General features: G+C 42.4%; 1 protein-coding gene across 2 annotated transcripts; it reads left to right on the forward strand.

Moving 5' to 3' along the window:
• The first annotated feature begins 661 nt into the window (after window positions 1-661).
• LOC308136696 (neuronal cell adhesion molecule-like) lies at window positions 662-26,494 on the forward strand. Of its 2 annotated transcripts, XM_080505148.1 has the most exons (28): window positions 662-742; window positions 2,394-2,499; window positions 3,062-3,255; window positions 3,650-3,772; window positions 4,272-4,442; window positions 4,988-5,044; window positions 5,898-6,009; window positions 6,106-6,290; window positions 6,466-6,600; window positions 7,410-7,553; window positions 7,659-7,770; window positions 7,858-8,024; window positions 8,378-8,525; window positions 9,165-9,289; window positions 9,582-9,611; window positions 10,433-10,534; window positions 11,480-11,677; window positions 11,882-11,952; window positions 12,159-12,384; window positions 12,527-12,642; window positions 12,733-12,937; window positions 14,132-14,254; window positions 14,702-14,878; window positions 16,919-17,038; window positions 18,543-18,701; window positions 19,872-20,003; window positions 20,346-20,424; window positions 24,351-26,494. In XM_080505148.1, exons 1-28 carry the CDS (start codon window positions 664-666, stop codon window positions 24,595-24,597), a joined length of 3,843 nt encoding a protein of 1,280 aa, XP_080361274.1. In that variant the 5' UTR covers window positions 662-663; the 3' UTR covers window positions 24,598-26,494. The 2 variants fall into 2 exon arrangements, with proteins under 2 accessions (XP_080361274.1, XP_080361273.1); XM_080505147.1 differs by lacking the exons at window positions 9,582-9,611; window positions 16,919-17,038; window positions 18,543-18,701.
• The last annotated feature ends 766 nt before the right edge of the window (window positions 26,495-27,260 follow it).

Below are 27,260 nucleotides of genomic sequence, written 5' to 3' on the forward strand. Positions count from 1 at the left end.
AATATCTGTTCCTTCACACATGCCACTTCCCACTACAACAGACTCATGAAAGAATGATGGTCCAGTGTCTGAAATCTGACCTCACTGGAGATCAGTTCACCACCGGCTCTGTCAACCAGTCCATCGGACTGATAAAGCTGAAAGTAAAATGGAATGTAAAGCAGAGTGTGTCTCTTAGTGTGTCATCCGCCGTCTGATGCGATCGATACGGCGGCAAAGCCTAATGGCGTCATGGCCGCGGCAGTGATTAGCCGAACAAAATGAGCCCATGCGGGCCCCGTCGGTCCCTGTTGGAATGCACTAGATCAAAAAAATAGCTCCCAGCAAACAGTGGCACACGGCAACCTGCATCGATCTGTGGCCCGGGCTCAATGTGTCCGTCTCACCCTTTCTCTCCCTCTCTCTCTCTCTCTCTCTCTCATCTGCTAATGAACACAGAATAGAACACGCTCGGTATGATGATTGATGGGCTAAGGTGTCTGGATCTGCTATTCAACCCCGGTAATCACAGTGGCTGCTGCTATTTTCTCACGTCTGAAGCTCCGTCTGTGTCTCTTTTCTTCTGTAGTCGGTCACCTGTCCTCAGACTGTGACTGAGCAGAGAGGCGGCCCGTCGCTGTGTCTGGGCGGGGGGTGGGCTCACCTTTGCGTCACACACCGACGATGGAGAGGAGGAGGATGGATGCGGCGCTGCTCGTGCTGTTCCTGGGACACGTGACTGCACTGGAGGTCCCACTTGACCGTAAGACACACATACAGTACTGACGTCTTTATATTCCAAGGGCATGCAAATGAGGCGATGCTTAATGTCAAAGTTGATTTTAGCGGAAACATTAACGAATCTCATTAAGTCAGCTGCTTTAATGATGAGGTTGTTTTTCACGTGGGACATGAGAGCAAAATGTAAAAAAAGATAAATCGAGAAATCACATCTGTGCACGTCAAATGCTGGATGATGGACGAACAACAGTTTAAAAAAGCAACTTGGTAAAGATAATTTTTAATAAACTGAGTGTTTATATGTATGAAAACACACTTTCATGTAAAAACTGGTCAATATTTTTCTCACATTATATTAAAGTGCATTTGTTTAGGCGTTTCTCTGAAAATCTATAATGATTGAAAGGTGATTGAAGGATTAACCGATAGACATTATAGTGAGTTCTTTTAATATTATGATTCATTTTATGATTTGTCCTTTTTTTCACTTGGAAAAATAATGATATTTCTTTAGCTGTAGCATTTATAGCTGAAACTAATATGTCCTTTTATAAATAGTTGATTTGTGTCTTTTGCCTTTTGAACCACATTAATATAACTTTTATTGATATGATTTTTGATATTTTACATAAAAAATATCCCTAACTGACCAACTACCTTCAGACGATTAGCTATATATTTCTTCTTCATATAAAATGTATCTATTCATGGGTTCAAATGACTATTTCAGACAAATTTAAAATTCAGTGTGTATTAGTATTTAAACAGTTGTCATATGAAGCTTCTTTGTTTTGACTAATGTCCACGTTTTGACCCCTCAGCCTGATGTCTTCTGGTGGTAAACCATCCGCATGTTTTATGGTCGGATCTGTAGACGACTGGTGTCCCTCATTGTCGACCGGTCCTCTTCAAACTTGGCTGTGAATCAAACATAATGCAGGACGATTTATTTATTTATTTTGTTTATCACTAATGTGTGGTTTTCTCTACTGTCGCAATGTTTTCTTTCTTGTTTGCTGATTCTTGCTGGAAAACTCTAAAGTTCGGGATAGATGTAAGTCTCAAATGGCTGAGAACTGACCACTAGTAGGGTTTGTTGTTGTTGCTTTTGTTTTTGTACACTAGGGGTTGTATTTTATCCATCTTTTGTTCTGTTTCTGTGTCATATTTAATCTGTTTCTGTTATGGGATCCACAGACTGATTTGCAGTGGACTTGGCAATTTTGCATGCAGTGATTTCTTTGTTCCTTTGTTTGCTTCTTTTGTTATTTGCTTGTGTGTGTGTGTGTGTGTGTGGTAGAACATTTTCATAGAGCAATCTTGCAAGCAGCATGAGTTTTTATATCATTTGTTTTGTCACAGTCCATTAGTCATCTCCCAGCACTGACAGGAATGTATCAAGCATTGGACCAGTGCAATAAAGGGAAATGCACCTGAGCACTCTGCATGCCTTTTTGCAGTACCTCATGTTGTGAAAGATTTTCTTTTTTTCTTTTTTTTTTTAATGTGTCTGTCAGCAAACAGCTGTCTGGTTTTAGTCTGCGCGGTAAGTCTGCATGCGACTGGTAATGTCTGCTTGTGTGGTCAATACAGCAGCAAGGGAAGAAAAATAAAAGCTTAGTTATGCAGTAAAGGTTGTGATTAAATCTCACCCTCTTCCCAATCGCTTTCAGTGCCGCAGCCGCCGACCATAACTCACCAATCCCCCAAGGATTACATCATCGACCCGAGAGAAAATATTATAATCCACTGCGACGCCAAGGGGAAGCCACATCCCAGGTAGGAAAGGAGGAGGATGTGTTTAAAGAGAAGATATCCCAGGTGTGGATTCAACCACAACCTGTCAAATCTCAGTAAAAGCCTTCAGCTGGAAGCAAGTTGAGTTTTTAAAAAACAACCCCTAAAAGTTTGTGTGTATTTAAACCTTGAGATAAGTAAATCAGTCTTCCCTTCCCACTCGCATTGCCCTTGCCTGAGGCAGAATTTAGCGAATGCATTTCAAAACAAGTGTGACACCTAATTAACTGCAGGCATCGACACAACAAATATACATCACATCTGTATTTTCACCCTTTAAAGGAAGGTCATTGACAAAATGTCGCCATTTAGCTTCACCTTTCTGTTGCTGGAACTCAAAAACCAAGATGTTATTCATGGGGAAAAAAACTGAACCTGACACATGGTAAATACAGATCCACTGTCAAATGATTTTATAAAGAAATTAGTACATTTAGAGCATTAAATTGAATATCAAGGTTAAAGAAAATTAATCACTTATGTTCAACAACTCTAATCTTTGGAAATAATCCCCTTGGTTGACGCTGGTTTGATCTTCCCTCAGTTTCTCTTGGACGAGAAATGGCACCCACTTTGACATCGACAAGGACCCTAACGTGAGCATGAGGTCCCACTCTGGGACCCTGGTGGTGGATATCAGCAGAGAGAAAGCCGACCATTATGAGGGGATTTACCAATGCACGGCGAGGAACAAACACGGAACCGCCGTTTCCAACAATATTGTCGTACGACAGTCCAGTAAGTGAAGCTCTGATGTGGGGAAACGCCTCTTCAAAAATCATTTTCACTCACTTGTCGTCATGTACAGCTCACATCACATGATAAAATTTCCATTTTCTTTTCTTTGTCTAATGCATTTTCCAACTAAGTTGCGTTTGCCATCTTAAGAGCGCTTGTGGAAGGTAAACGTTGCACGTAGAAAAATGCACGATTTATTTTGCAGGACTCAGTAGTGAATGGAGCGAAGCCTCCCTCTGTGTTTCCTCCTCTGTGTTGTCATTCAGTCAGGCTTCCTCCCTTCTCATCCTGCCTCGTCAGTCCTGTCATCATGTCAGTGGCAGCTCATTAGCAACACATGCTTCATGTAGGACTGTTGTGGAGCGACTCACAAACTCTTCTCCAAAATCTGCAGGATCCCCCCTGTGGTCTAAGGAGAAAATCCAGGCAACCGTGATCCAGGAAGGCGTGTCCTTGGTGCTGCCATGCCAACCACCTGCCGGCCTGCCGCCTCCCATCATATTCTGGATGGACAATAGTGAGCTACCTCATCTCCTACATGTTTTTTACTTGTATTATGAATATGTCAATATCGTAGGTTTGCTGAAGATTGAATGTTTCATTGGTCATGGATTACATGTTTTTTCTTCAAGATTTCTTAAAATATAGCAGGCATATTATTAGTAACCGAGTCTCTTAAAATGTTTTGTTTTTTCAGCCCTGTTTCATTTATGCAGTGTATTCCATTTCACAAGAAAGCTATCTCATAGCACTTTTCACACTTCTGCAAAACTATACTCAGGTGGCAGCTTTCTGTTGTATCGTATGTTTTAACCATTTCGGCTGTCTTTGAGAACCGTCACATTCAACCACTCGCACATTGATGGTGACAGATACCACACCATTGGGAGCAAGTTAGGATTCAGTATCATTTTATATATATTTATATGTAATGATACAATTGTGTTCATATCCACAAGTTAGAAAACTGGATTTATTCTTATATGGATTTTTGTTGTTGTTGCTTTATATTTCAGACTTTCAGAAGTTGCCTCAGAGCAAGCGGGTGTCCCAGTCGCTGAACGGCGACCTCTACTTCTCTAACGTTCGCAGAGAGGACTCCAGGAATGACTATATCTGTTACGCCCGCTTCCCCCACACTCAAACCATCCAGCAGAAACAGCCCATCACCGTCAAGGTCCTCAACCGTAAGTCTGACTCGGTGCGTGATTCAGAGAAGTACTTGAGACTGAACGTGTAATGAGCTGGAATGCCTGAGAGGAGCGGCGTGACGGTGTTTGAGTATAACGAGAAAGCAGTTCGGTTACAGTACTGTGCATGCCAGCGTGACTGCGTGGGAGGAAAACAGCATTTCCTATCTGTGATTCCATCCTCGGAGACGCCGGCGGTCGCCATCCCACTGAAAAGACATATTGTCAGTGCTCCCATGACTCTTCGCTCTATCTGCAGCGCAGGCCTTCACTATCACTTGTGTGAGACGTGCACGTTCTCCAACATCAACAAAGGCCGCTCTCATTCAGTGGAGCATCGGCGGTTGACATGACGACGGGCTCCTGCCTCCACGCTCATCCCTCATCTCAAACTTTGTAGCAACATGTTGTTGATGGATTTTTTTTCCCCCCTCATTCTCATGTTGAATTGTCAATGCATGTTCTTTGTTTTGTTTTTTGTCCTGATTTCAACTTGTGGCGTGTGTGATTTTTTTTTGTGTGTTTGTTTGTTTTTGTTACAGTGGATGCAATCAATGACACAGTGGCAGCTTTTTACAATGACACTGATTTATTCAGTGGTGAGTTTTGGCACCCTCTAGTGTTTAACCCCTTCCACCTGGAGTACCAGAAGAGTTCTCACCCACTAACAATCACCCTTCAACCCCACAAGCCCGACAAGTCCTGCAGTCTCACTGGTTCATTTTGCAGTGAGATGTGGCACCCCCTAGTGTTCCTGCCTAACATAGTGCTCTGACCTGGAACTTACCCACTAACTGTCCCCGCCTCAAACATACCAATCCAAACAAAATCTCCCTTCCTCTGTCGCTCCTGCACTATCCAATCAAATCCTTCCTGTGAGATGGTCTAATGAGCCCAGCATGCTGACGTATTTATAACATGAACTGATCAGATTTCTATGTTAAATCAATAATAGTACTGAAACATCAGATTTTAACATCTTTGACCTTTTCTGCTTTTTTGGGTGCGGGATTTATGTTTCTTTTTGTGCCCAGTCTCAGTTTTGCTCAGACTTTAATGAGTCGCCAAGCTTTTTGATCTCCTTTTTCATTTCCCATTGCTTAAAACAATTCCTCTTTTTAACTAACTCGACACAAATGTTTTGATAGTGAGGAAAGGCACAGTTATCGTCATACATTTAGTCAGGTTGTTGATTTAATAGTTTATATGTTGAGTTGTAGAATGCAGTTTTGTAGAGTTATAGTCGAAATTGTTGAACTTTACTATCTTGGGTGCCTAACCACCCACAGAAAGCAGTTTGCTACACTTTAAACATAACAATTCAATGGTATTGGTGTAAATGATTAAGCATTTATGCATAATGGCACACGACAGCACCGGAAAGGTAAGGAAGATGTCTCTGGCTTTCACTCACTCACTTGCGTTTGTGTGCATGTGTGTGTTTAATGACAGAAGCTCCTGCGGACGACAGGAGGCCAACCTTCCTAATCCCATCTGGCTCCTCCAGCTTCAAGATGGTGCTAAGAGGACGCATCCTGGAGATGGAGTGCATCGCCGAAGGACTGTGAGTTTAAATACAGCATCACATCGGTGCCGAATGCCTGGAGAACCCCCCTGCCCGGGTGTCGTCATCACTCTTCACTCTTCTCTCTGGAAACAGGCCCACTCCCGAAGTCTCCTGGACCAAAGTGAGCGGCGATCTCCCGTCCGGACGCATGTCTTTCATGCACTACAACAAGACTCTGCGCATCACGGACGTATCGGAGTCCGACGCCGGAGAATACCGCTGCACAGCCAGGAACCAGCTGGGCTCGGCACATCACTCCATCCACGTCTCGGTCAAAGGTGCACCTGTGATGAAACGCACAGTTTCCCATCAGGCCGTGGCCGCTGCTTCATGCTGTCTCTTCACCTCTCCCTCGCCCTCCATCTCATAATTGATTTATGCACAGATGACAACAGGGCAGCATGTGCAATGATTAATTCTCCTGCCTGCTGCTGCGTTCTGCTCTACTTTCAGCTGCTCCATATTGGATCAGCGGCGCTCCCAGGAACCTTGTTCTGGCTCCCGGAGAGAACGGGGTGCTGACCTGCAGGGCCAGTGGCACACCCAAGCCCTCCATCACCTGGGCTATGAATGGCATCCCCATAGAGAGTAAGTGGCAACATTGCTCTGGTTTTACTACTGTGTTCTGTATATATACTGTTCAGTAGTTATTTATTTTTCATCGGAAACGAGCGTAACATTTAATAATATATTGTTTGTCAGTGCAGTGTGGTCAGGACTTCAAGATACAGTGCTCACAACCTCCTACAAAGCACACGTCTTGTCATTGAGTTTTTTTTTAATTAATCAATTCAGTGTAGTGTGCAAATGTGCAACGGTCAAAGCGTAAGCTAAGCAATCTGAAGGTAGCAGATTCAGCTCAGCCATGTTGTGCCACGTCTTCTTTACTGCATGACACAAAAGGAAAATCACACCCAGTTTGTATTTGCCATGATCAACCTACAGAGAAAGCCTTTCTCGTAAAACACAATATACTCAGTTTAAGGCTGCTTCATGATTGTAATTGTCAAGACTATTTAAAACATCCAGAGATTCACATCAAATATATATAAAAATCTCCTTCAGATTTAGCTGTCCCATCTGTTCCCCATCTCCTGTCTGTCTTTGCCCTATACTAAGCCTGTTGGTTGCGATAAAGACTTACTTTATAATAATAATAATAAAAAAAGCCCAAACTGGTCTTGACTCGAGTGTGGGAGAACCAGATTAAGATCGTGGCAGCAGCAGGAAAAGCTTGTGGGCTGAAAACAGATTCACAGTGTAAGTAGCAATGACCTGCTGTGACACACAGCCATGGTCTGTGAGTATATTAGTGAGAGATAAAATATGAAGTTAACTATTGTGCACAAACATTGCCCCAGAATGGCGTGTGTAACCAGCCTGTTATCCATGAACAGATTCACCCAAAGACCTGAGCAGGAAAGTGGAGGACGACACCATCATCTTCACTGACATTCAGACTGGATCCAGCGCTGTGTACCAGTGCAACATCTCCAATGCCCACGGCTACCTTCTGTCCAATGCCTTTGTCAACGTCCTCTGTGAGTCCATTAACCAAGACCCATTTGAGTTTGAATGCTTTTTTCCACTTGCATTGATCTCTGGAAGCTAATAACATCTCAATAATTGCTGCTGCCCGACTGCAGCGGAGCCGCCCAGAGTGCTGACACAAGCCGACAAAGTCTACCAGGTCATCAGAAATCACCGGGCCCTGATAGACTGCTCTTCCTTCGGATCACCCATCCCGAAAATTACATGGTGAGTTCATGAACGCTTGACAGAAGAAAGGGCCCGCAGAGTGCTGCCTGCGAAAGCTAAACTCGGCTATTTGACTCTGTGTCTCAGGTTCAAAGACAGTCGGTCCAGCACCCTGGATGGAGACCCGTATGTCCTGCATGACAATGGGACCTTAGAGATTCCCATTGCTCAAGCTCGAAACAGTGGCAAATACACGTGTGCTGCCAGAAACTCCCTTGGGATCTACGAGAATCATGTCTCTCTCGAAGTCAAAGGTGAGAGTGTCTCTGTCCTGCAGACATTAGCGTGCATGCACCTCTGTAAGGTCATTGCAGTGGGATGTTTGGCCACCAAAACTTAAATGCCTACATTTCATTAGGTTGTTCATTTATTTATGGATTCTCTGTGAAGACATAGTCAGAAATCATCTTGCTGGTTGTTCCATTAATGAGTCTTTTGTTTTCCATTTTCTTCCATTTCAGTACTTGGTTTTGCACAGATAGATCCTTCATTAGCAGCTTTGAATTGGCACAGACATATTCCAACTTGTGACAAATACAAAACCAATCTTCTTTTGTTTTGCCTTCACCATTTTTTCCCCTTAACTTCCTGCTGTTGGTCCAATCAGAGCCCACACGGATCCTGAAGCAGCCAGACTACAAAGTGATCCAGAGGGGCCGGCCTGTGGTGTTCGAGTGCAAGGTGAAACACGACCCCACGCTCGTCCCCATCATGACCTGGCTCAAAGACGACGGAGAGCTGCCTGACGACGAGAGGTCAGAACTGTTTCCTGTTTGAAAGTGCCTCCTCACGTTTTTCAATTTGCAGCAATAGATTTGATGGATCAGGGGTGACCCGTTGGTCACCCCTGATCTATCAAAGTCTCTCCAACAACAGCATCGACATACTTGCACCATAGACACTTAACCCTCAGGGATAAATTGCTTTGAGTGTCACAATCACTAGTAAATCGCTTCATTAATACTTTTGGTCTGATTACATTGACAAGTCGAGAGGAACAGTGTGATTAACCTCAAGTTGGTCTGCAGGAGGTGATGGGATTACAAGCATGGGTAGACTAGTTTAGCAGGTTCTTCACTGCTAACTATTATAGGTAACATGTGATATATGTGGAGATGAGACTGAACTGAACTGTCCATCCATTTTCTATATACACTTGAATATTGGTAAGAAGCTGTGTAATCCATGGACAGGCTACCAGTTCATCACAGAGCTCCCACAAACATTCACACATTCTCACAAAATAACCTCACCTGCACGTAAGGACATACACACTTAACACAGAAAGACCTTGAACTGGGAATCAAACCAGGGTCTTCTTTTTGTGATTTGAGAGTGCCGACAACTGTACGACCCTGAAATATGCTTTCATTTTTATCCCCCCCCACACACAGATTTATTGTGGACTCTGACAGCCTCACCATCAGTGATGTGACGGAGAGCGACGCCGGGGTTTACACCTGCATCATGAACACCACACTGGACCACGACTCAGCCAGCGCCGAGCTCACTGTCGTTGGTACGTACCGCACTGAGACTCACTCATGAAACGAAGCCGCGCGTTATTAAAGCGTATCTCTCCCGCTCAGGTCTTCCTGGAAATATGAATGTGTCCAGTAATAACAATCTGCCTTTCAGCCTCTCAAGGTTAATAGCCTGGAAGTTAATTTGAACGGATTTAGTCAGCTGTTGTGTCATCAGCATGAATATTTGATTGTTGCCTTCTTAGCGAGCCAGATAATCTTCTTTGTTTTCTTATGGCTGAGTGACCACTAAATTCCACATTTCACTCCTGCCCTCCTACCTGGCAGAGGCCACACCAACACCAGCTGTTGTCTACGGTAAACCTGCGGCGCACAGAAGCACCCCGGATGTGCTCGGCCGACCGGGGCTTGTGTTGTTTGTTGGACGTTTCCGTTATACGCAGCATGTTAATGCCTGAAGATGCGTTGTGTTTTTGACGGCGTTGTACTGTTTCTCTACTCATTTTTGGTTCGCCAGCAGTGTTCTGTCTGTAAAGTGTTTTTCATCATATTTTTGATAAGTTCTGTTCTGTTGTGATTTTCTTTTCTTTTTTTTTTTTTGTTGCCAAATGCAGTGTTTAAATACATTAAATCACTGGTGCAAACATTCCACGCAAAAGGAGAAAATATTTCTACTCACACTTGAATGCAAGAAACAATTTGTAAAGCAGTCACTTCCCCATTGCACCACTTGGACTTTTTTTTTTTTTTTTTTTTCATTTCCCCCTCACTTCATTTATTCTGAGCATGCATTTCACTTTATTATTACACTTTCAAAACATGAGCATCAATTTAGTCCCGCTAGTGAGCCTGAGACTCGATTTCATGCCGAGTGATCATAGAAGATTCTCAAGTTGGCCATTTCATATGCATGCTGCAACATCTGCATGTGTATCACACACTGAATAACTCTGCCGAATGGAACATTTGAGGAATGCAGGAGATATGCTCGGCTAACAAACAATGCATTATTATGACTCAGGCATCGCCGCAACACATTTACACATCTGGGCTTCTGTTTCTGTTCCATCGAGCCACGGCATGAACCCATTGTACTCTGCAACTGTAAAAAGAAGCCAGTGTGAATATAATCTCAGACACGTGTATTGATGGAGCTGCCTGTGCTGTATTTCTCCCAGAGCGACCCGACCCCCCCACTGACCTCGAGCTGACAGACCAGAAAAAGAGAAGCGTTCAGCTCACTTGGACCCCCGGGGATGAACACAACAGTCCTATTCAGAGTATGATGCCATAACTATGTGTGTGTGCGTGCATGGCGTGCATGTGTGTGTGGGTGTGTGTTGTTTGGCTGACTTTTCACTGGGTTTTATGTGTACGTGCAATTTTCTAAACTTGTTTGTTACTCCCATTGAAGGTAGAATAACCCCGAAGAAGTCTATCAGGTTTTAACATGCATCTGAGTGAAGAACATATAATAGGTTGTGCTAATAAAGTACAAATAAAATGGGCTAAGATACAAAAACAACATAAAACTATAGATTTCTGTCTGATGTAATGATTTAAAAGAGGTCACTTATTATTACTCCCGATTTTGTCTGTGCCGTTGTTCCAGGCACAAACGTTTGGTCACTTTTCATTTTTAGTATCGACTTTTAATAGCCAGAAGTCTGCACGCTAAACACTTTCAATACTTCAGCGGCCCTTAAGCATTTTACATTATTAGTCATTTTCAGGCACACACTCGACGGCAGTCATACAAGGTGCTTAACTTCCACTGGAGAAGAGATGGATTCAGGGTCTTCCCCTAAGAAACAACAATGAGAAATGAGGGATTGAACCATGAACGTTGCCCATTAATCAATAGGCCATCACCGGCTGAGGATCTGACTTCTCATTAGTGCATGTTAGTCAATTCCAACAAAATTGTTTTATTAAAACCTGTGAGACGTTAGGCTGCTGTAATCTGTTGTCGAGACAGAAGAGACGATTATGATTATGATATTAATGTTTAATGATGTTTAGCTAATAATGACTAATAGAATAATTTAACACGTGCATGACGCAAACATGCCAATAAAACCTGACTCATTGCACTATTTCATAAACGGATGAGCTCAGAAGGAGGCTTTTTTTTTTTTTTGGCGCAACTGCTTATTTTGTGTTCGTGCATTAAAAAAATAACATAAAACTCAAAAATCACATCACATCTTTCATGTTTTCCACAGGATTTCTGATTCAGTATGAGGACTCCCTACACCACCGGGGTCACTGGCATAATCTGACCGAAGTCCCAGGAACCAAGACCACAGCTCACCTCAAGCTGTCGCCCTACGTGCACTACACCTTCAGGGTCCTGGCTCTTAACGGCGTGGGCTTCAGCCGCCCCAGCTACCCCTCCAGGGTCTACAAGACCGACGCTGCAGGTACAGACTCAGCCCGCTCGCCTCCTGTGAAACATAAATGCAGTGAAAACCGGACGAGTGGCTGCTTTGTGGTTAAGGAACCTGGTGAAGTCTTCATCTTACGGGCTTCACTTTACAAGGAAATCGGTTTGTTGATCAAACCCTCGGTGGAAGACGTTCGTCTTGATGATGATTTTTTTTTGTGCCTCGCAATGTGTTTTTCAGCTCCAGATGAGAACCCAACAGGTGTTCAGGGATTTGGAACAGAACATAACAATCTTGTAATCTCCTGGAAGGTAATGGAGTCATGTTGGGCTAATCCTGAGATGAGAGACAAAAAAATGTCTGTGTATTCTCACGCAGTGTTTTAATTGTCTAGTCTTATGGGCTTTCTTTCAGTTGTGTGGGTCCCCCCCCCCCCAGTCTTCTTTTATTGTTATTTATTAAGACCATAAATAGCTTAGTTGGAAAATGATCTACAATTAAAGTTTCTCCTCTGCAGCCGCTGACGGGACTCCAGTCTAATGGCCCGGGGCTGCACTATAAAGTGATGTGGAGGCAGAAGGTGCCGGGCAGTGATTGGACCGTAGTGACTGTAGCCAACAACTCCAAGTTTGTTGTGTCTGGGACGCCCACGTTTTCTCCATATGAGCTTAAAGTTCAAGCTGTAAATGACTACGGACCTGGACCCGACCCTCCTATTGCCCACGGCCACTCAGGAGAGGACTGTGAGTAACACCGACTCTTTACTCTGATGGAAAACGATCGTGTGGAAGAGCCCGGGGTGATGCGTAACATTTACTTGGCTTGTTTCTGTATTTAGCCGTTTCTTTTTTTTTGCTTCTATCATGTTCTTTGTGTACTGCACAGTGCCCATAGCAGCTCCAGAAAATGTGCACGTTGACATACTGAACAGCTCCCTGGCTAAGGTACACTGGGACCCCGTGCCCTTTAATTTAATACGAGGACATCTCAAAGGATATAAGGTACAGTCGATTGGGTGCAGTGCAGCCTGCAGACCTATTGTGCCCATCACAATGTGGGAAATAAAGTTGCATTTATGGCGTCCCTTGCAGGTGTATTACTGGAGAAAGCACAGCCTTCATAAACACAACCCCGATCACATGGAGAAGGACATCCTGACCTTCAGTGGGAACCACACTCATGGCATGCTGCCTGGTCTGCACCCCTTCAGTCTCTACTCGTTCAACGTCAGGGTGTTTAACGGCAAAGGGGAGGGGCCACCCAGTAACACGCAGCAGTTTAAGACACCCGAGGGAGGTAAGAGAAGGAAGACTGATTCTTTTCTGTGCTAAATTTGCAGCTATGAGTGCTACAGTTACTTAAAACCTCCCCAAACCTCAGCTGATAAGAGTGGGGGGCATTTTTGCTCTGAGTTTGCATGTTTTTTTTCCTGTGTGTGGGTTTTCTCACAGTACTCTGGTTTTATCCCACGAGACAAACACATGTGTTTGTAATTGGTGCCATCAAATTGCACATAGATGTGGATCCAGCATGTGTAACCTGCCTTCGTCCACTGTTAGCTGATATTCCTCCAACTCTGGGCAAGCTGCAGTATCAAGCGGCATAAAAGATGGATAAATGAGTGGTGACTGAAATTGCATATTACGAATAGGAAACAGACACAGATGATGAGTCTTTTCCATTTAATTTTCTTAGCATCGATTCTGCTTAACACCGAGGCGCTCTGGATTTATATGTTGTGCATGCTGTTAAAAATTAAAAAGCAGTGCAAATTGTATGAATATAAAATCAAATGTGCATTAAATGTTGGTATATGTGGAGGAACCTCCTCTATCCAAACATGAATAAAAAGCCAAAGCCCTGATTTATTAACTGTGGTTAAATTTCACAGCATCTCTCACTGTTGGATTAGTTTACACTGTTTATTCAGTTTTAAAATTCCTGCTATAATCAATGTTGTGGTTAACGGTTGCAAATTAATTCCACTTGATGGTAAGTTTTTCATGTTTTAAAAATATTCTGCGGCCATGTTTGAAATGAAGGCACAAATACACTCTTCAGAGAATAAGAATTCTCTATTTTGCATTCGTAAAGTCTTACTGCTGGGCTCAGGACGTCTCCTATAGGTCACAGAATAGTCTCAATGTATTTGCACCTCAGGGTTTCAAATTCCTACTTCACACTTATGCAAGGACCATGATTGGCTCTAAAACGAGTGAGAAGAAGAGGAAGTCCCCCCCCCCCCCCCCCCGAAGCGGATGACAAGCATCATTCTTCACACTGAAGATCAAACATCCAAATGAAGTCGAAATAGGCAGAGTGCACTTGTGACTGGAGGATGTTTTGAAACATCCAGAGTCAACCGCTGAGAGCTTCCAGGCCCCCTGAACCGACTTCTCCTCCTCAGCCATTCATTTGAAACGTCCTCTCGTGACTGTCCTGTGCTTTGATGCGCTCCTGAAAGGTTTCATGGTATGTTTGCCTTTGTAGTCCCGGGTCCTCCTACGTCCCTGACGGTCACAAACCCAAACCTGGACTCTCTGACCCTCGAGTGGAGCCCCCCTCATGAACACAACGGGCACCTCACCGGATACACCCTCAAGTATCAGCCAGGTGAGGCTTGCTTTATTTATTTATACATATATTTGATAACACTGGCGGTTGTGTACGTTTGTTTAGTGAAAGCCCCCTTCCTTCATTTAGTTGTAGTTTTGTGTCATTTATGTCATTCTTCCTCATGTCTTGTATTGTCATTCTTATGAGAGAATTAGTCAGAAAGGGGTAGAAAATAAGAATTAGAGTAGTTTAACAGCATTTGATTTTGTCTAAATTACAACAACATCAATTAACAAATGAACTTTGGTCACTCCTGCCCTCTATTTCCAAATCCCGCACCTCTCTCCTCCAAATGCTTTCATTTCCACCCTTTTCCTCAATATTGACCCCTCCTCCACCCATCTACACCCTCCTCCTCATATTCCTATTCCGACCTGCCTCGCTGCTACCCCCGACTTCCACCCACATCCCATTATTCTTGTCGCCCATCCTTCACCCCTGTAGTTAATAACTCCAATGAACTGGGCCCAGTGGAGGAGCTGGCCCTGGCCGCCAATGAGACCTCAGTCACTTTGCTCAACCTCAAGTACAGCACACGCTACAAGTTTTATTTGAATGCGAAAACGGTCGCTGGAGCAGGCCCAGCCGCCACTCAGGAGGCAATCACCACTCTGGACGAAGGTAAGTCATCAAATACAGAAAACTTGAAGGAAATGCTCTAAAGAGTACTCGTGTTTAATTCACTTAAAGTCTGCAATGAATATTATAGCCGGGAGGATAAATTATTTCTATAGATTTTCAATTCAAGGATCGAAGATCTTCATAGATTGTACATTCTGTTCACATTATAGCACCATGAGAGATCAGAAACTTCTCCAGTGCACCAAGTGTGGTGCTTCAAATGTTAATTTTGCTTTTGCTTGTGAAGATTTTATTATATATATTTTTTTTTTTAATGATTAAGTTTCAAGTATGTTCTGAAAGGTTTTTTATTTGTAATCAAAGAAATCACACAACACTCTCGGTTAATGAAAACATTGCATAAAGCCTTGTGTAATAGAAGAGAGACGTGCACAGATGTACTTTGATTCAGCTTCTGCTGCTGTTGTACCATCAAATTGAGAAATTCTGGATTTACATTGAAAATGTTCTGCAGCTCTGAAATGATTTTCAACTTGAATCGCTATGTGCTGTATTTTTCATTTTTTTTATTTTTGTATTTACTGCACAAACAAGCTGTCCGTAAATTATCAGAGAGAAAATCAATCAACAAAATAACAGCAATCTAAGAAACATACACAGGTTCTGGGCAATCTCTCGCTTTCACTGTGGTTGATTGATTTCTAGTTTGAACTATTGATCAGATACCATTAGCAGTTCGAAGAACGTCACCTCAGCCTGGAGAAGTTTCTGATGTCTACTTTTCTATCACCTTTGACATTTTATAATTTAAACAGGACCTCACCTGTTGTGTGAATTGTGTTTGTTGCTATACAGCCAGGGTTTTCACAGTTTTGGATGATGATTGAATTTTCACATTATAAAACATTATTCTTAATAGGCGATTGAACATAACTCTTCTCGTCCACTAAAGCCACTCTTTGGAAACCCCTGGACAGCACACTGCATGTCATCTGATAGCATTATTTCTTTAAAAACCTTTTTTTTTTTTTCATCATAACATGATATACAAAAGCTCTTTTTCAACATTTAGTTACATTTTAATGCAATCCTGTTTTAGTGCTATGCAAGACGACTCACGCCATTACGAAACCCGTCTGAGACGGATCATTTTGATTCTGTGTGACATCACACAGCACGACTTCGTAAATGTCTCATTGATACAGACGTGATGCTCGTTTGGCCCATATTGACCCCCGTCCTGTTGTCTTTCTGTGTCCTGTTTCCCTCTACAAGCTCTAATGTCACAGGGTGATGTAGATGCCTGTTTTTAGATAGAGCTGTAGCTACAAACCCCCATTATGAGCATGCCCCCCCCCCCCCCCCCCCCACCTCCCCTGCCTGTGTTTAATTCTAAGGCCTCCCAAAATGCTTGGCTGAGTTCAAAGCCAAAGAAAGTTCAAAGCCACAGATAAAGATGTTATGTGACATATGCCTTTTTAATGTTGTGTGATTAAACTAGATGAAGCTTTTCAAAGTGCTTCGCTGCTTTTTCTTTTCTTTTTTTTTTTCCTTCCTTCCTTCCTTCCTGTGCCTTTGGCGCCTTTGACCTGCTTTTACCTCTACCGCGGTGGCTGCTGGTGGTTCTTTCCTGCTGCATGGCAAGATTTCTCTTGGCCTGGCGATGACCTGTGTGCTCCGTGTTACGATGACTTCAGTGTCCGTGGAAAATGTTTGCGTCTCGTTTGTGTGTGTGTGTGTATGTGTGTATGTTTGCTTTTTTGTGTGGTGCCGTCTTTACCCCCCTCTTCATGTTGTTTACAGGGAACACCCAAACCTCTCATCCCATTGCATGGTCTCCTCCACGTCGTCCACCCCAAGAGGGTAGTTACAGATTCTGATGTGATCTTAGTAAAGGACATGTCTGATTACTCTTATTAGTCTTTTGCATTCGTTTTTGATGCTATAGCATCCTGATATGCATTTGCTAAAGTGTACGGCTACAAGGGTTTAGAAGCAGTTGGATTACAGACCTAGTTATTGGCGAGACTTTGACGAACAGAGCAATGTTGACGGTTCTCCTCTCCCCTGTGTGCTCAGCGCGGCCGGCGAGTCCTTTCGGAAACGTTAGCTACTTGGTCAATGAAGACGGGGCGATGATCAGTTGGGAGTACTGGGGCCCAGAGAAAAGCGTTTATGTAGAATATGCAGAGAATAACAGTAAGCAAAGCAACACACCTACATTTCTGCTCGTTCCATGCAAAGGTGGCAAGAGACTCCTACTTCACGCTTGGCTCGTGCAGGTGAATAGAAATATTGGCAGTCACGTTGAACCGTAGATCCAGTTGTGATCAACCCGGCCCTCTTTGGTTGGAATTGCTAATTACCCAGTGCTGGTATTACAAGAGGTATGTGCATTTTCCCGTGACAATTTGGATGCAACGCATTTGGAGACAAACATCATGAAACGCAGCACAAACATTCTTGCTCTGCCAGCCGAATTCGACTGAAGTGCTCTCCACTGTTTGTATCCACCTGCAGTGAGGATGAAACGCACGTGTGGTTGTAGTATGGCTCTCTCTCTCACCTACCGTTTAATGAGTATCATCAGTCAACATCGTAATAAAAGATCCCTGTGATTAAGAATATTTTGTGATCAAAAACCTAATCCTCTGATTATCAGTCACAACACATTTCATATTGAGTTAATCAGCACCTGCTGGTGTGGCGGCCCTGACAGCTCAGTGTGTTGCACTGCTGGAGAATGTTCAGACAGACAAAAACCAAATGACGCGACGAACGATTTCTCCCTGTTTGACAAGACTTTTCGAACACATTTCAAAGGCGGCTCCAGGTTTTATTGTGCTTCGCACTTCTCGGCTTTTAATCATATACAGCCGTGATGGAAAACAAGAGCGCCGCAGTCAGTCTGAAGTCAGACTCACACTGGTTTCCTCCATCAAAAAGCTCCTTCTGTTGTCCTTAGTCTTTTAGAACGTTGCTGCAAACAAACTTCGTGACAAACACATGATTTTCTTGTTTGTGTAAAAAAATTTTGGGATATACAGCTGTCCAGAATATAAAAAAAGTTCATGCTTTTTGAGGGCGTTCTTATCTGCATGATTGCCAAGAAATATTGAAAATGGATAAAAGTTAAAGTAGCAAGTAAGGAGGTATGGCTAGATTAGCAATTAATTGGACCAATATTTCCGAGTATACTTTATATGTTTGCATAACGCGGGAAACACTTTATCAGAAGTGAATAACTGCAATGTGTAAAACGAGAAGCTATTTCTCCCAACACTTCATGATGATGCTTGTTTATTTTTGATCAATTTCAACATATTCCAGAGTATCACACTGAAGCCAATTTTAACTTGATGTCTATAAGAGGCATGTGGAGGACACGACTTTGTCCCACAACGTACCGATTTTGTCATTGCCTAATTGAAACAAATATTACAAGTTTCATTTCATTTTCTGGATTTGGATGTTCTTACAGAATCATAGTGCATTGAGCTCTCAGGGCCTCTATAATTCATTCATAGATGTATTAGATTTTCAGAACGCCATGAATATTAAATTGATGAAAGTAGACGCCACACCAGATGTAGACGTGTTTCCAGGCCATTAGTTCCCATAATGTCGCGGTCGCCACGGCCCAGTTGAAGGTGTGTGCACCGCCTCAAACGTGCCTCTCTCCGTGACCGTCCCCCCCCTGCAGGTAAAGGTGAAGAGGAGTGGCAGAAAGAGCTGGTGAATGGCTCTCAGAACGTTATGCTCAAGGGCTTAAAGGTCGGCCTCTCCTATAGGGTGCGTTTGGTGGCCAACGGTCACCACGACCAGCCGCTCCACTCTGAGGAGCTCGTGGTCACACTCCCAGGTGAGGCAGTTCCTTGGCGGGGGCGGTGGCCTCCACCCCGGCCGGGTCCGGCCGGGCCGTGCCGTGCACTGTGTCGTGTGTAGATTTGTGCAGTAGTTTGTCGCTGTTGTGTAGCTACACCTAATGAAGCATGGGTTTAACCAGATGTGCTGTGGTCAGTCCATGTGCCGGGCATGTGCGGTAGTGACGTAGAGAAAGACTCCAGCTACGTGCATGATTGTTTGGTTTAATTCTGTATCGTTAATATCAGTGTCGTGTTCTAGATTTCGGTTTCACAACAAGTCGATTGTCTAATATAGAAGCTCAGTTGTTGTTGTTTTTTTAGCACTATAATATCCAACCTAAAATCTCCATAGTGAATGTGTGTATTGTGTTTGTCTTTGTGTGTATGTGTGATTATATCTGATGACGATTACATTAATAACATAATAACTGTCTTTTTTTTTTCTTTAACGATGATACTCACCAACTCCTACTTCTAACAAGCCCTAACTCAGACTATTAATAGTACTTGTTAAACCCCTATCTCACTGAGCCTCAACATCTCTCGCAAAACTTAGCAAAGAATCCTCACTTGGAATTGCACTGAATTGCTACTTCTACAACGGCTCGTGAATTTGGTGAAAATTCTTTGGTCGCAACTGTCTGAAAAACGACATTAAAAAAAAACTGAGAATGAGAAAAAATTCAGGAGCTGGTGGATGAGGACCTAAATCTGGATAAACACCACATTGACATGCTGAAGGTTCTTTCCACATATTTTTGCTGAAACTAGATTTAAAGAGGTTTGAGACGTCCGAAGTGTCTCGGCGACTGTTTTATGCAACCGGTGCAAATTTTATTCGAAGGCTGACACAGAAATTGCAAATCCTTGCAAACATTTCGAGCTATTTTGGAAACTCTGCGACTGCTCATTGAGATAGGTGCTTCATTGATATGCCTTAAACTGTACTTAATATTGCACTTTGGTAACACACGTGTCTCTCCAGCTAAATAGACACTTTCTGGTTTTATTTGGACACAAAATCTCCTGAAGCAACACATAACCTGGCTTCATGCTCCCTTTAGCGCTTGCCTGCAGACAGTTGTTTCTAGTTTCCATGGCCTCTGATAAACAGACGAGAAGTAAGTACAGCCATAAAAGCTAAGCCATCCTCTCTCCCTGACCAGCTGTGGTGAGCAGACAGGTGGACATCGCTACTCAGGGATGGTTCATTGGCCTCATGTGCGCCATTGCCCTGCTCATCCTGATCCTCCTCATTATCTGCTTCATCCAGAGGAATAAAGGAGGGAAATACCCTGGTGAGTGGTGACACTAATGCCGCCATGCACACGTACTTATATAAGCCCACACTTTAATGCTTTCATTTGTATATTGCAACATTTTCAGATTAAATCTTTGTTCTCAGAGCGTACTAATCACACAGAGCTTTCAGACAAATCCCTGCGGCACTGTGAGGCCGCGATAATATTCTTTTATTTCCTTATCTTATAAAAACATGCTTTTACATGAGTGGCATCTTCAAACCGTTTTCATGGTAGAAACACGGACTTTCCTGATGCATTTATACTTATTATGAAGCCAGAAATTGTTTGTATGTTGCTCTTTTTTGTTCCTAAACGGCTCCCTGTGTGTCTCTCCAGTTAAAGAGAAGGAGGATGCGCACACGGATCCAGAGTTCCAGCCCATGAAAGACGATGACTGTACTTTTGGGGAATACAGGTGAGAGAAAGTGCCCAGGCCTCTGGAGCCCATTTTACCCATCAAACCCTCCCCGTGTGTTCGCACTCTGCCCAGATCTGCTCTCTCTCTCTCTCTCTCTGACTGGGCTGGAGCTCTGCACTCCCGTTTTCTTTTTTTTCTTTTTTGTTTCTTCTCAACCCTTGCAGCTGACTGTCAAAATAAACCCAGGATCATCAATAAGCAGGAAGTCACAAACAAGAAGTGTCGTCCCCCCCCCCCCCCCCCTCCCCCACCAACGTGAAGCACAAGATTTCTTTCTTACTTTTTTCTGGGTTCTGGGACGTCCTGGATGCTACTCGTGTCGGACTCTATTGTGTGTGCGTGACATGACATTGTGGTGTCATTTGAAAAGCAGGATTCTTCAGGTTGAAGGGGATTTATGGTTTTGGATGTTCCACAACTTCAAACAATACTGTCAGGAAAACACACACACACATATAAGCTACATTCATGTGCAACACACCCTAAACTGATCCCAAGCATATAATCTCATCCAAACTGATAAGCTACTCGTATACATTGTATGTATATTCTAAATGTTATTAACACTTTGCCGAGTGTATTGCTACTTACATACATGACCCTGATTGGATTGACAGTTTCCCAGCTATGCTCGTCGGCATCCTCTTTCTAGGCTGCTTCTCCAATCGCACGCAGAGTGAAAGCACTTTAATCCTGTATAACTAACATTTTTTTCAATATTGTTTTTTTTTTTTTTTTAATAAGTCAATTTATAAGATGGTCTTGCTTTTATATTTTATATTACGTTTTGTATTAGGGTTACATAAATCTGTTCTATGGATTTTATGCTGTGATAAATACATATTGATATATACATATATAAATATATGAAATATGTGATATGCATGGTTTTAAAATCTGATATATGAATTTTGCTGCAAATGGATTTTTTGTTGTTGTTAATTTATACATCTACAGTATATCTTGATGCATATGGATGTAACGTGAAACTATCAGCATGTTTGAGGGAAGCAGGGAGAGCAAAGAGTCGGGTCACATTGCTTCTAACAGGTCCGGGAGCCATTTCTCTGAAGTAATCAATCCGACAGGATAAGACCAACGGTATTATTTAATTTTCGGTTTGAATTGAAATGATTAAAAAAAGATCAAAAACTATCAATGTTCGATCTGCACCTTAGTACTGCTGGGACTCTCCATATGAAGAGCCACACGTTATAAAGCAAGTTACAAATATAGACTGAACGCTAGAAGAGACTGCACAGCTTCTTGAAGCAGCCAAGCACAAATATTTTTTAAAAACACAAGTTCTGACATAAAGTTCTCAGTATGATTATTGATTATGGGAAGGTTCTTAGTGGCTGATCTGTGCATATAACTTCAAATAAAACTAACAAAATCAGTAATTTAGTAGGTAGAGTATTTCTTTGTTATAATATTGCTTCTTGGCTATTATTTACTGGTACATATTATTAGAAAGCCTGTTTATATCTTATTGTTTTCCAAGTGTCCACATCCCCGAATTTGGCGTTCGTAACAAATGTGGCACATTTTAGAAGAAAATGAAACGGGCTTTCCAGCAGATCGAGATGTATTTTGCCAAGAAGCAGGGCTACGGGAAAGAAAGAGTCTACCGAACACAGTGTTCATACTTCTTCCGCTAGTTTACTTACAACAGACGGATAACATATGTAGAATTGAACTCATTTGAATTTCATGTTCACACTGATTTAAAAAAAACAAACAAAAGTATACCCTGTATTTGAATAACTTTTGGATAGCACTGGCGGTTTATAGTACATGTTGGGCTTTCACAGAAACAGGCAGTGCTTGTCGGTGGGATCGATTGGTTTTGGTCGTAAATATCTTAATGTTGAACACCAATCCACAGGATTTACTCCCTAAAAAAAGACAGTAGACAAATCACAAGGCAAAGTGTGCAAATATTCTAGTGCCTTTGTGAGAGTATTCTTTCTATCCATGCTGTTTTGTTATGCTCAGCTGGAACCTCTCAGTATGTCAATAAAGGCATAACGTAACTCACCCCGAGCTGTTATTGTCTGACTGCAGGACGAGTTCATACCTCCACACTGACCTTGTACATTCTCCTCTCAAAGTGCCACACTTATTATGTAATCTCCTCAAGTGTGTGCGTAGCGCAGTAAAGTGTAGGAGGGACTGATTGTGTGGGATCTCAGCTGGATCGCCTGAACGCGGGGGTGTAGGTCTCAGGAAAGGTAAGGGCGGTGTCGGTGTGGCGGGTGGGCGGGTGGGCTGGGGAGTCGTTCGTTTTTATGACTGCAGCATGTGAGGAGGGTCGGCAGTCATTGAAGTCACTGTGGAGAAAAACTGCCTGGTCTCACGGCCGTCATCAAGTTTAATATTCGGTAATAAAGCCATCATCATGTATCCTGAGCAGAGCTTCTCCAAATCATTCAGGTATTCAATCTGCAGCTGCACTTCATTGTTTTCCTTTTTTTTTTCCCCCTCTACAGCTTTTACAATCTGATCACGATATGCTTATTTCAGAACTTCTCAGCATTATGATGGCTTTGCGATCACACTTCATTGATGTATGTGGAATGATTTTTTTGACAACCTGACGTCCAAAGAAAACTTTCTTTGCAGACTTTTCATGCATTGTGACAATATGTGACTATTTCCATGCTTGCTTTTGGGGGATGTTTGGCTGAAACCTTGCTTTTATTCACATCATTGCATTGGACTTTCTGTTTCCATCACGATCTCTGTGTTGTAAAGGGGGGGGCGTGGTACTATTATAGCAGTGAAATGACTTGTGCGGTGTGTCGGGGTAGATTTGTGTGTGCCTATCGCTCTTTATTGATATTTGTGGGTCTGTCATGAGATTTGTTGCTGCGTACTCAGATTTGTGTGCGTACAATTGTATGCATAGAGAAATGTGGTTATAATTGTACAATGTGACATTGCCTGTGTGCAAAAAACACAATTTTTTATGTCTGTGTGTGTGCTTACATAAGATTATGCACACTTTCAAGGACATGCAAATGTCTCTGTGTAGAGTTACGAGTATTTTGCTGCTCTCTTGCTGTGGCAGATATTTGTGCAATACCGTGGGCTTCCTTTGCTCTCATTCTCCAGTTATCTTTTTCCAAGTTCCTGTAATGTTATATTATAAATCACCGAGCTTCTTGGCACTATGAAGGCTGTATTGCCAAGAAGACAGAAATGCAAAACCAAAATGCACACACTCTGATCAGGCCAGTCGCCACTGAGGGCAAAGAAAACCTCACACTCTTTACAAATCTGTCAGGCAGAAGAGAAGCAAAAGCTACAACCTGAGGTGAAGGTGAGCACAGACATTTGCAGATCCTTGGAGTAATGCACACGTCTCAGTATGCACACACGCGTATTGGATACTCTGTGTGTGAACAAATCTGAGTATGCACTGATAAATCTCACTGAAGACAACATTTAATACCATCCCACACTCACAGACATCAATATGCACATCCAAACTGAGATTCAGGGATACAAACCCTGAAATGCACGCACAAGTCTTCACGCTCCCAGAATGGTCCCACGGGGTAATGCTTTATGTCAAACAACACATTTACCACTTCATATTTGGTTTCAAGGGGAATTTCAACAGGATCTGATTGCTTGAGCTTTATTCCCCTGTTGCCTGATGGAAACCAGCAACTAATCACTCATGGCTGCCATTTTTCTAGACATGGAGCAAAGCAAATTCAGTGTGAGAAAAATGTTGACCGCTTGACATTTATTTGATAATAATTCATTCCCAGTCTGTGGTAAATGAAATGATTGGCAGTTTGGTGCTCCATCTAAAAAGAAAAGAAAACAGAATCACTAATCTTCTTCTTTTTTTTTTCGGCATCTGTCACATCATCTCACCTGTAACACCTGCATGTTATTTTCTCCTTCAGTGACAATGAGGACCATAAACCATTAAAAGGGAGCCGCACGCCATCTAACGGGACAGTAAAGCGAGAGGACAGTGACGACAGTTTAGTTGACTACGGGGAAGGAGGAGACGGACAGTTCAACGAGGACGGCTCCTTTATCGGCCAGTATAGTGGGAAGAGTGCCAGCAGGGACACTGCCGAGGGCCACGAGAGCTCCGAGGCGCCGTCCCCCATTAATGCCATGAACTCCTTGAACTCTTTCGTGTAGCCAGTCAGTCTTCGCAGACTAGGTCCGGCACTGACTGATTCCCCACATCACTGGTGTAGAAGGCTGCTCCAGCACCGCATGGCTTTAAGATCACACCTCCACCCACACACAACTCATTTTGTTTTTCACTTTACCGAAAAGCTTTGGAAGCCCACAGCATACAGGAACCCATATCTGTACATGAAATACCTGATATTACCGAAATCTGTGTATCAATTAACACTTTGGCATTAACAAGTGTTGAGCTCTTGCCATGAATCTCAAACGGACTATGCAGTGCTTGTCTGAACGTGATTCGTCCAGGTAATGGTTCTCATATTGCTCAAATGGGGTCCGCTGTCCACAGTAAATGATTATTAACCCATGTATATTGTTTTTCCAACTCAAGTCTGTAATACATTTATTTGTACAGGTGCATCTCAAAAAATGCTAAATGTTTATTGTGTCTGCAATTAATTCCACGCTAACAACATGTAAGATGGAAAGTTGGAAGAATTTCTAAGATTTTCCGTTGAATAATTATGGCTATCTTGCATTTCCTGCCATATAAGCTAAAAAATAATAAAGAATAAGTTTATGTACAATAAATCTCATATATATAAAAGTTCACCTGTTTAAGCTCACTTATGAAAACATTTTGTGATGTACCTGTGTATGAATGTATTACATACCTGTAATCCCCATAATGCATTTAGGATCCAAAAGGCAGATCATGTACAGTGTATATACAGTATATATAAATATATATCTCTATATAAATGATGTGATCAGTCGGTATGCTGAACTGTGGGAGCTGTGCACGCAGCATGCTCTGGATTGCTGCATCTCCGCATCCTCGTCCGTCTCCGCTCTTGCACCTACGGCGGAGGGAGCCGAGAAGCTGCATGGCACGCCCCCTCCACCTCGTGACCTTTGCCCTGCATGCGACCGCCTCCTTACCGAGTCCAGAGGGCTGCGCTCCTTCAGCAGGTTGTGCCTTTTCTGCATCACTCCTTGAAGCGGCTGCGTCAGAGACCGTTTTTAAGACTGCTCATCCGAGGGCGGATACGTGGAGTGTGAGAACTCTGTGGACGCAGGAATAATTCATACACTCTTGTCTTTTTTTTTCTTTTTTTTTAAATCTCCAGCTTGCCTTGAGACAAAAGTCTGGCTTTGATTCCTTCAAGAAGTTAAATGCCCCCACAATGGATCAGATTAAAGCATGGTAAATGTAATCTGCAGCCATCACGTACAGTGTCCGGTAGTATTCCTTCAACATATTCATGTATGAATTTCGGCCAATTTGTGTGCAAACACGGCAACTACTCAGTTTTTGGTTTTTGTTTTATTTTAAAGCAGCGGTTGTTCACTTGTACTAACTCCACTTGAGGGCCTTCAGATGGGATCATGCATTTTTTTTCTCTTAACTTGCATCAAGTTTTTATTTTTTTTTTAAGGACATGTAGAATATGTGTATATAGCTTATTGGATTGTACAGGGACAAGCAGCTTCTGAGGCAGCCTGGGTGGCAATATTGCGCATGGTTTAACTTGTTGATAGGACTGTATTAAATAGAGACTACTTGTAGAGTATATATATATAAATATATACTTTTTTTTTTTCTTTGCTGTGCACATTGTAAAGTGTATTGTAACTAACTGGAAAGAAAATTGCATATAAATTGGAGTTCTGGTTGTTTTCTGATTTTGCTTGGCAGCGACTTGTGTAACTTTGGTATTGTTCTACAACATAATGGTGCACACTATTGTATTCTCATTTTTATTGGGTTTTACAACATCTTTTCTGACAGTATAGGAAATGGTTTTGTATTTAAGAAAGAGATTTGTACTAACTGACACTTTCTTTGTCTCTATTTAAGTTCTTTTCCCCCTTTTAGTGCAAGTATGAAATTTAAGCTTCAGGAAATGTAATGAATGAATAAATGAGTATCTGCTTTAAGTTTTCAGACTCTTGTCAATAAATGTTATTTCTCTTTCAACAAATGAATGGAGGGAGAGACTGTGGTTATTCAGTCTGCACTGATTTAGTGAATCAATATGCATCATAAATGATTCACCACAATGACACCATATAATAAACACGCAGTCCATTATTTGATCACAGAAATGGGAAATTAATGCAATTTTCCATAAGGAGGCAACCATTTGTGCTACTCTGTGATAAAAAGGTCTTTTTCCCCTCATTCATTGATTCTTTTTTCTCTCATTGTTTCTTCTAGTCTGTTTTCTATCGTTCTTTAGCGCATTCTCAAACAGAAAACCTTGGGCCACACTTATTTGTTGTGCATTTCTCGAAGTATAATCACTTGCCCCACTTTAATGTTTTTCATTTATTTCTTCCTAAAGCACTATCAATTGATTTGAGTCTGAATGTGAATGGTGCTATAGAAATAAATCTGCCTTGTATTAAAAAAAAAAAAAAATATATATATATATATATAAAACTGTGTAAATATAACAGCATTTAAAGTTCAGAATAGTAAATTATTTATGTTAAACACAGCTGGAGGGATTTTGACCTGTGGCAACTTACAGCAAATACTGTTGATGCAGTTAAATAGGATATAACAATACTTCTCCAAAATACACCAGCCGCTCACAAACGGCCTCAAATATACAGTGAGAGGAAGCTGAAATCTGTGACTCTGGATTCATACGCCTGCC

This window comes from Blennius ocellaris (assembly GCF_963422515.1).
Source record: "Blennius ocellaris genome assembly, chromosome: 11".
Lineage (NCBI taxonomy): Eukaryota > Metazoa > Chordata > Actinopteri > Blenniiformes > Blenniidae > Blennius > Blennius ocellaris.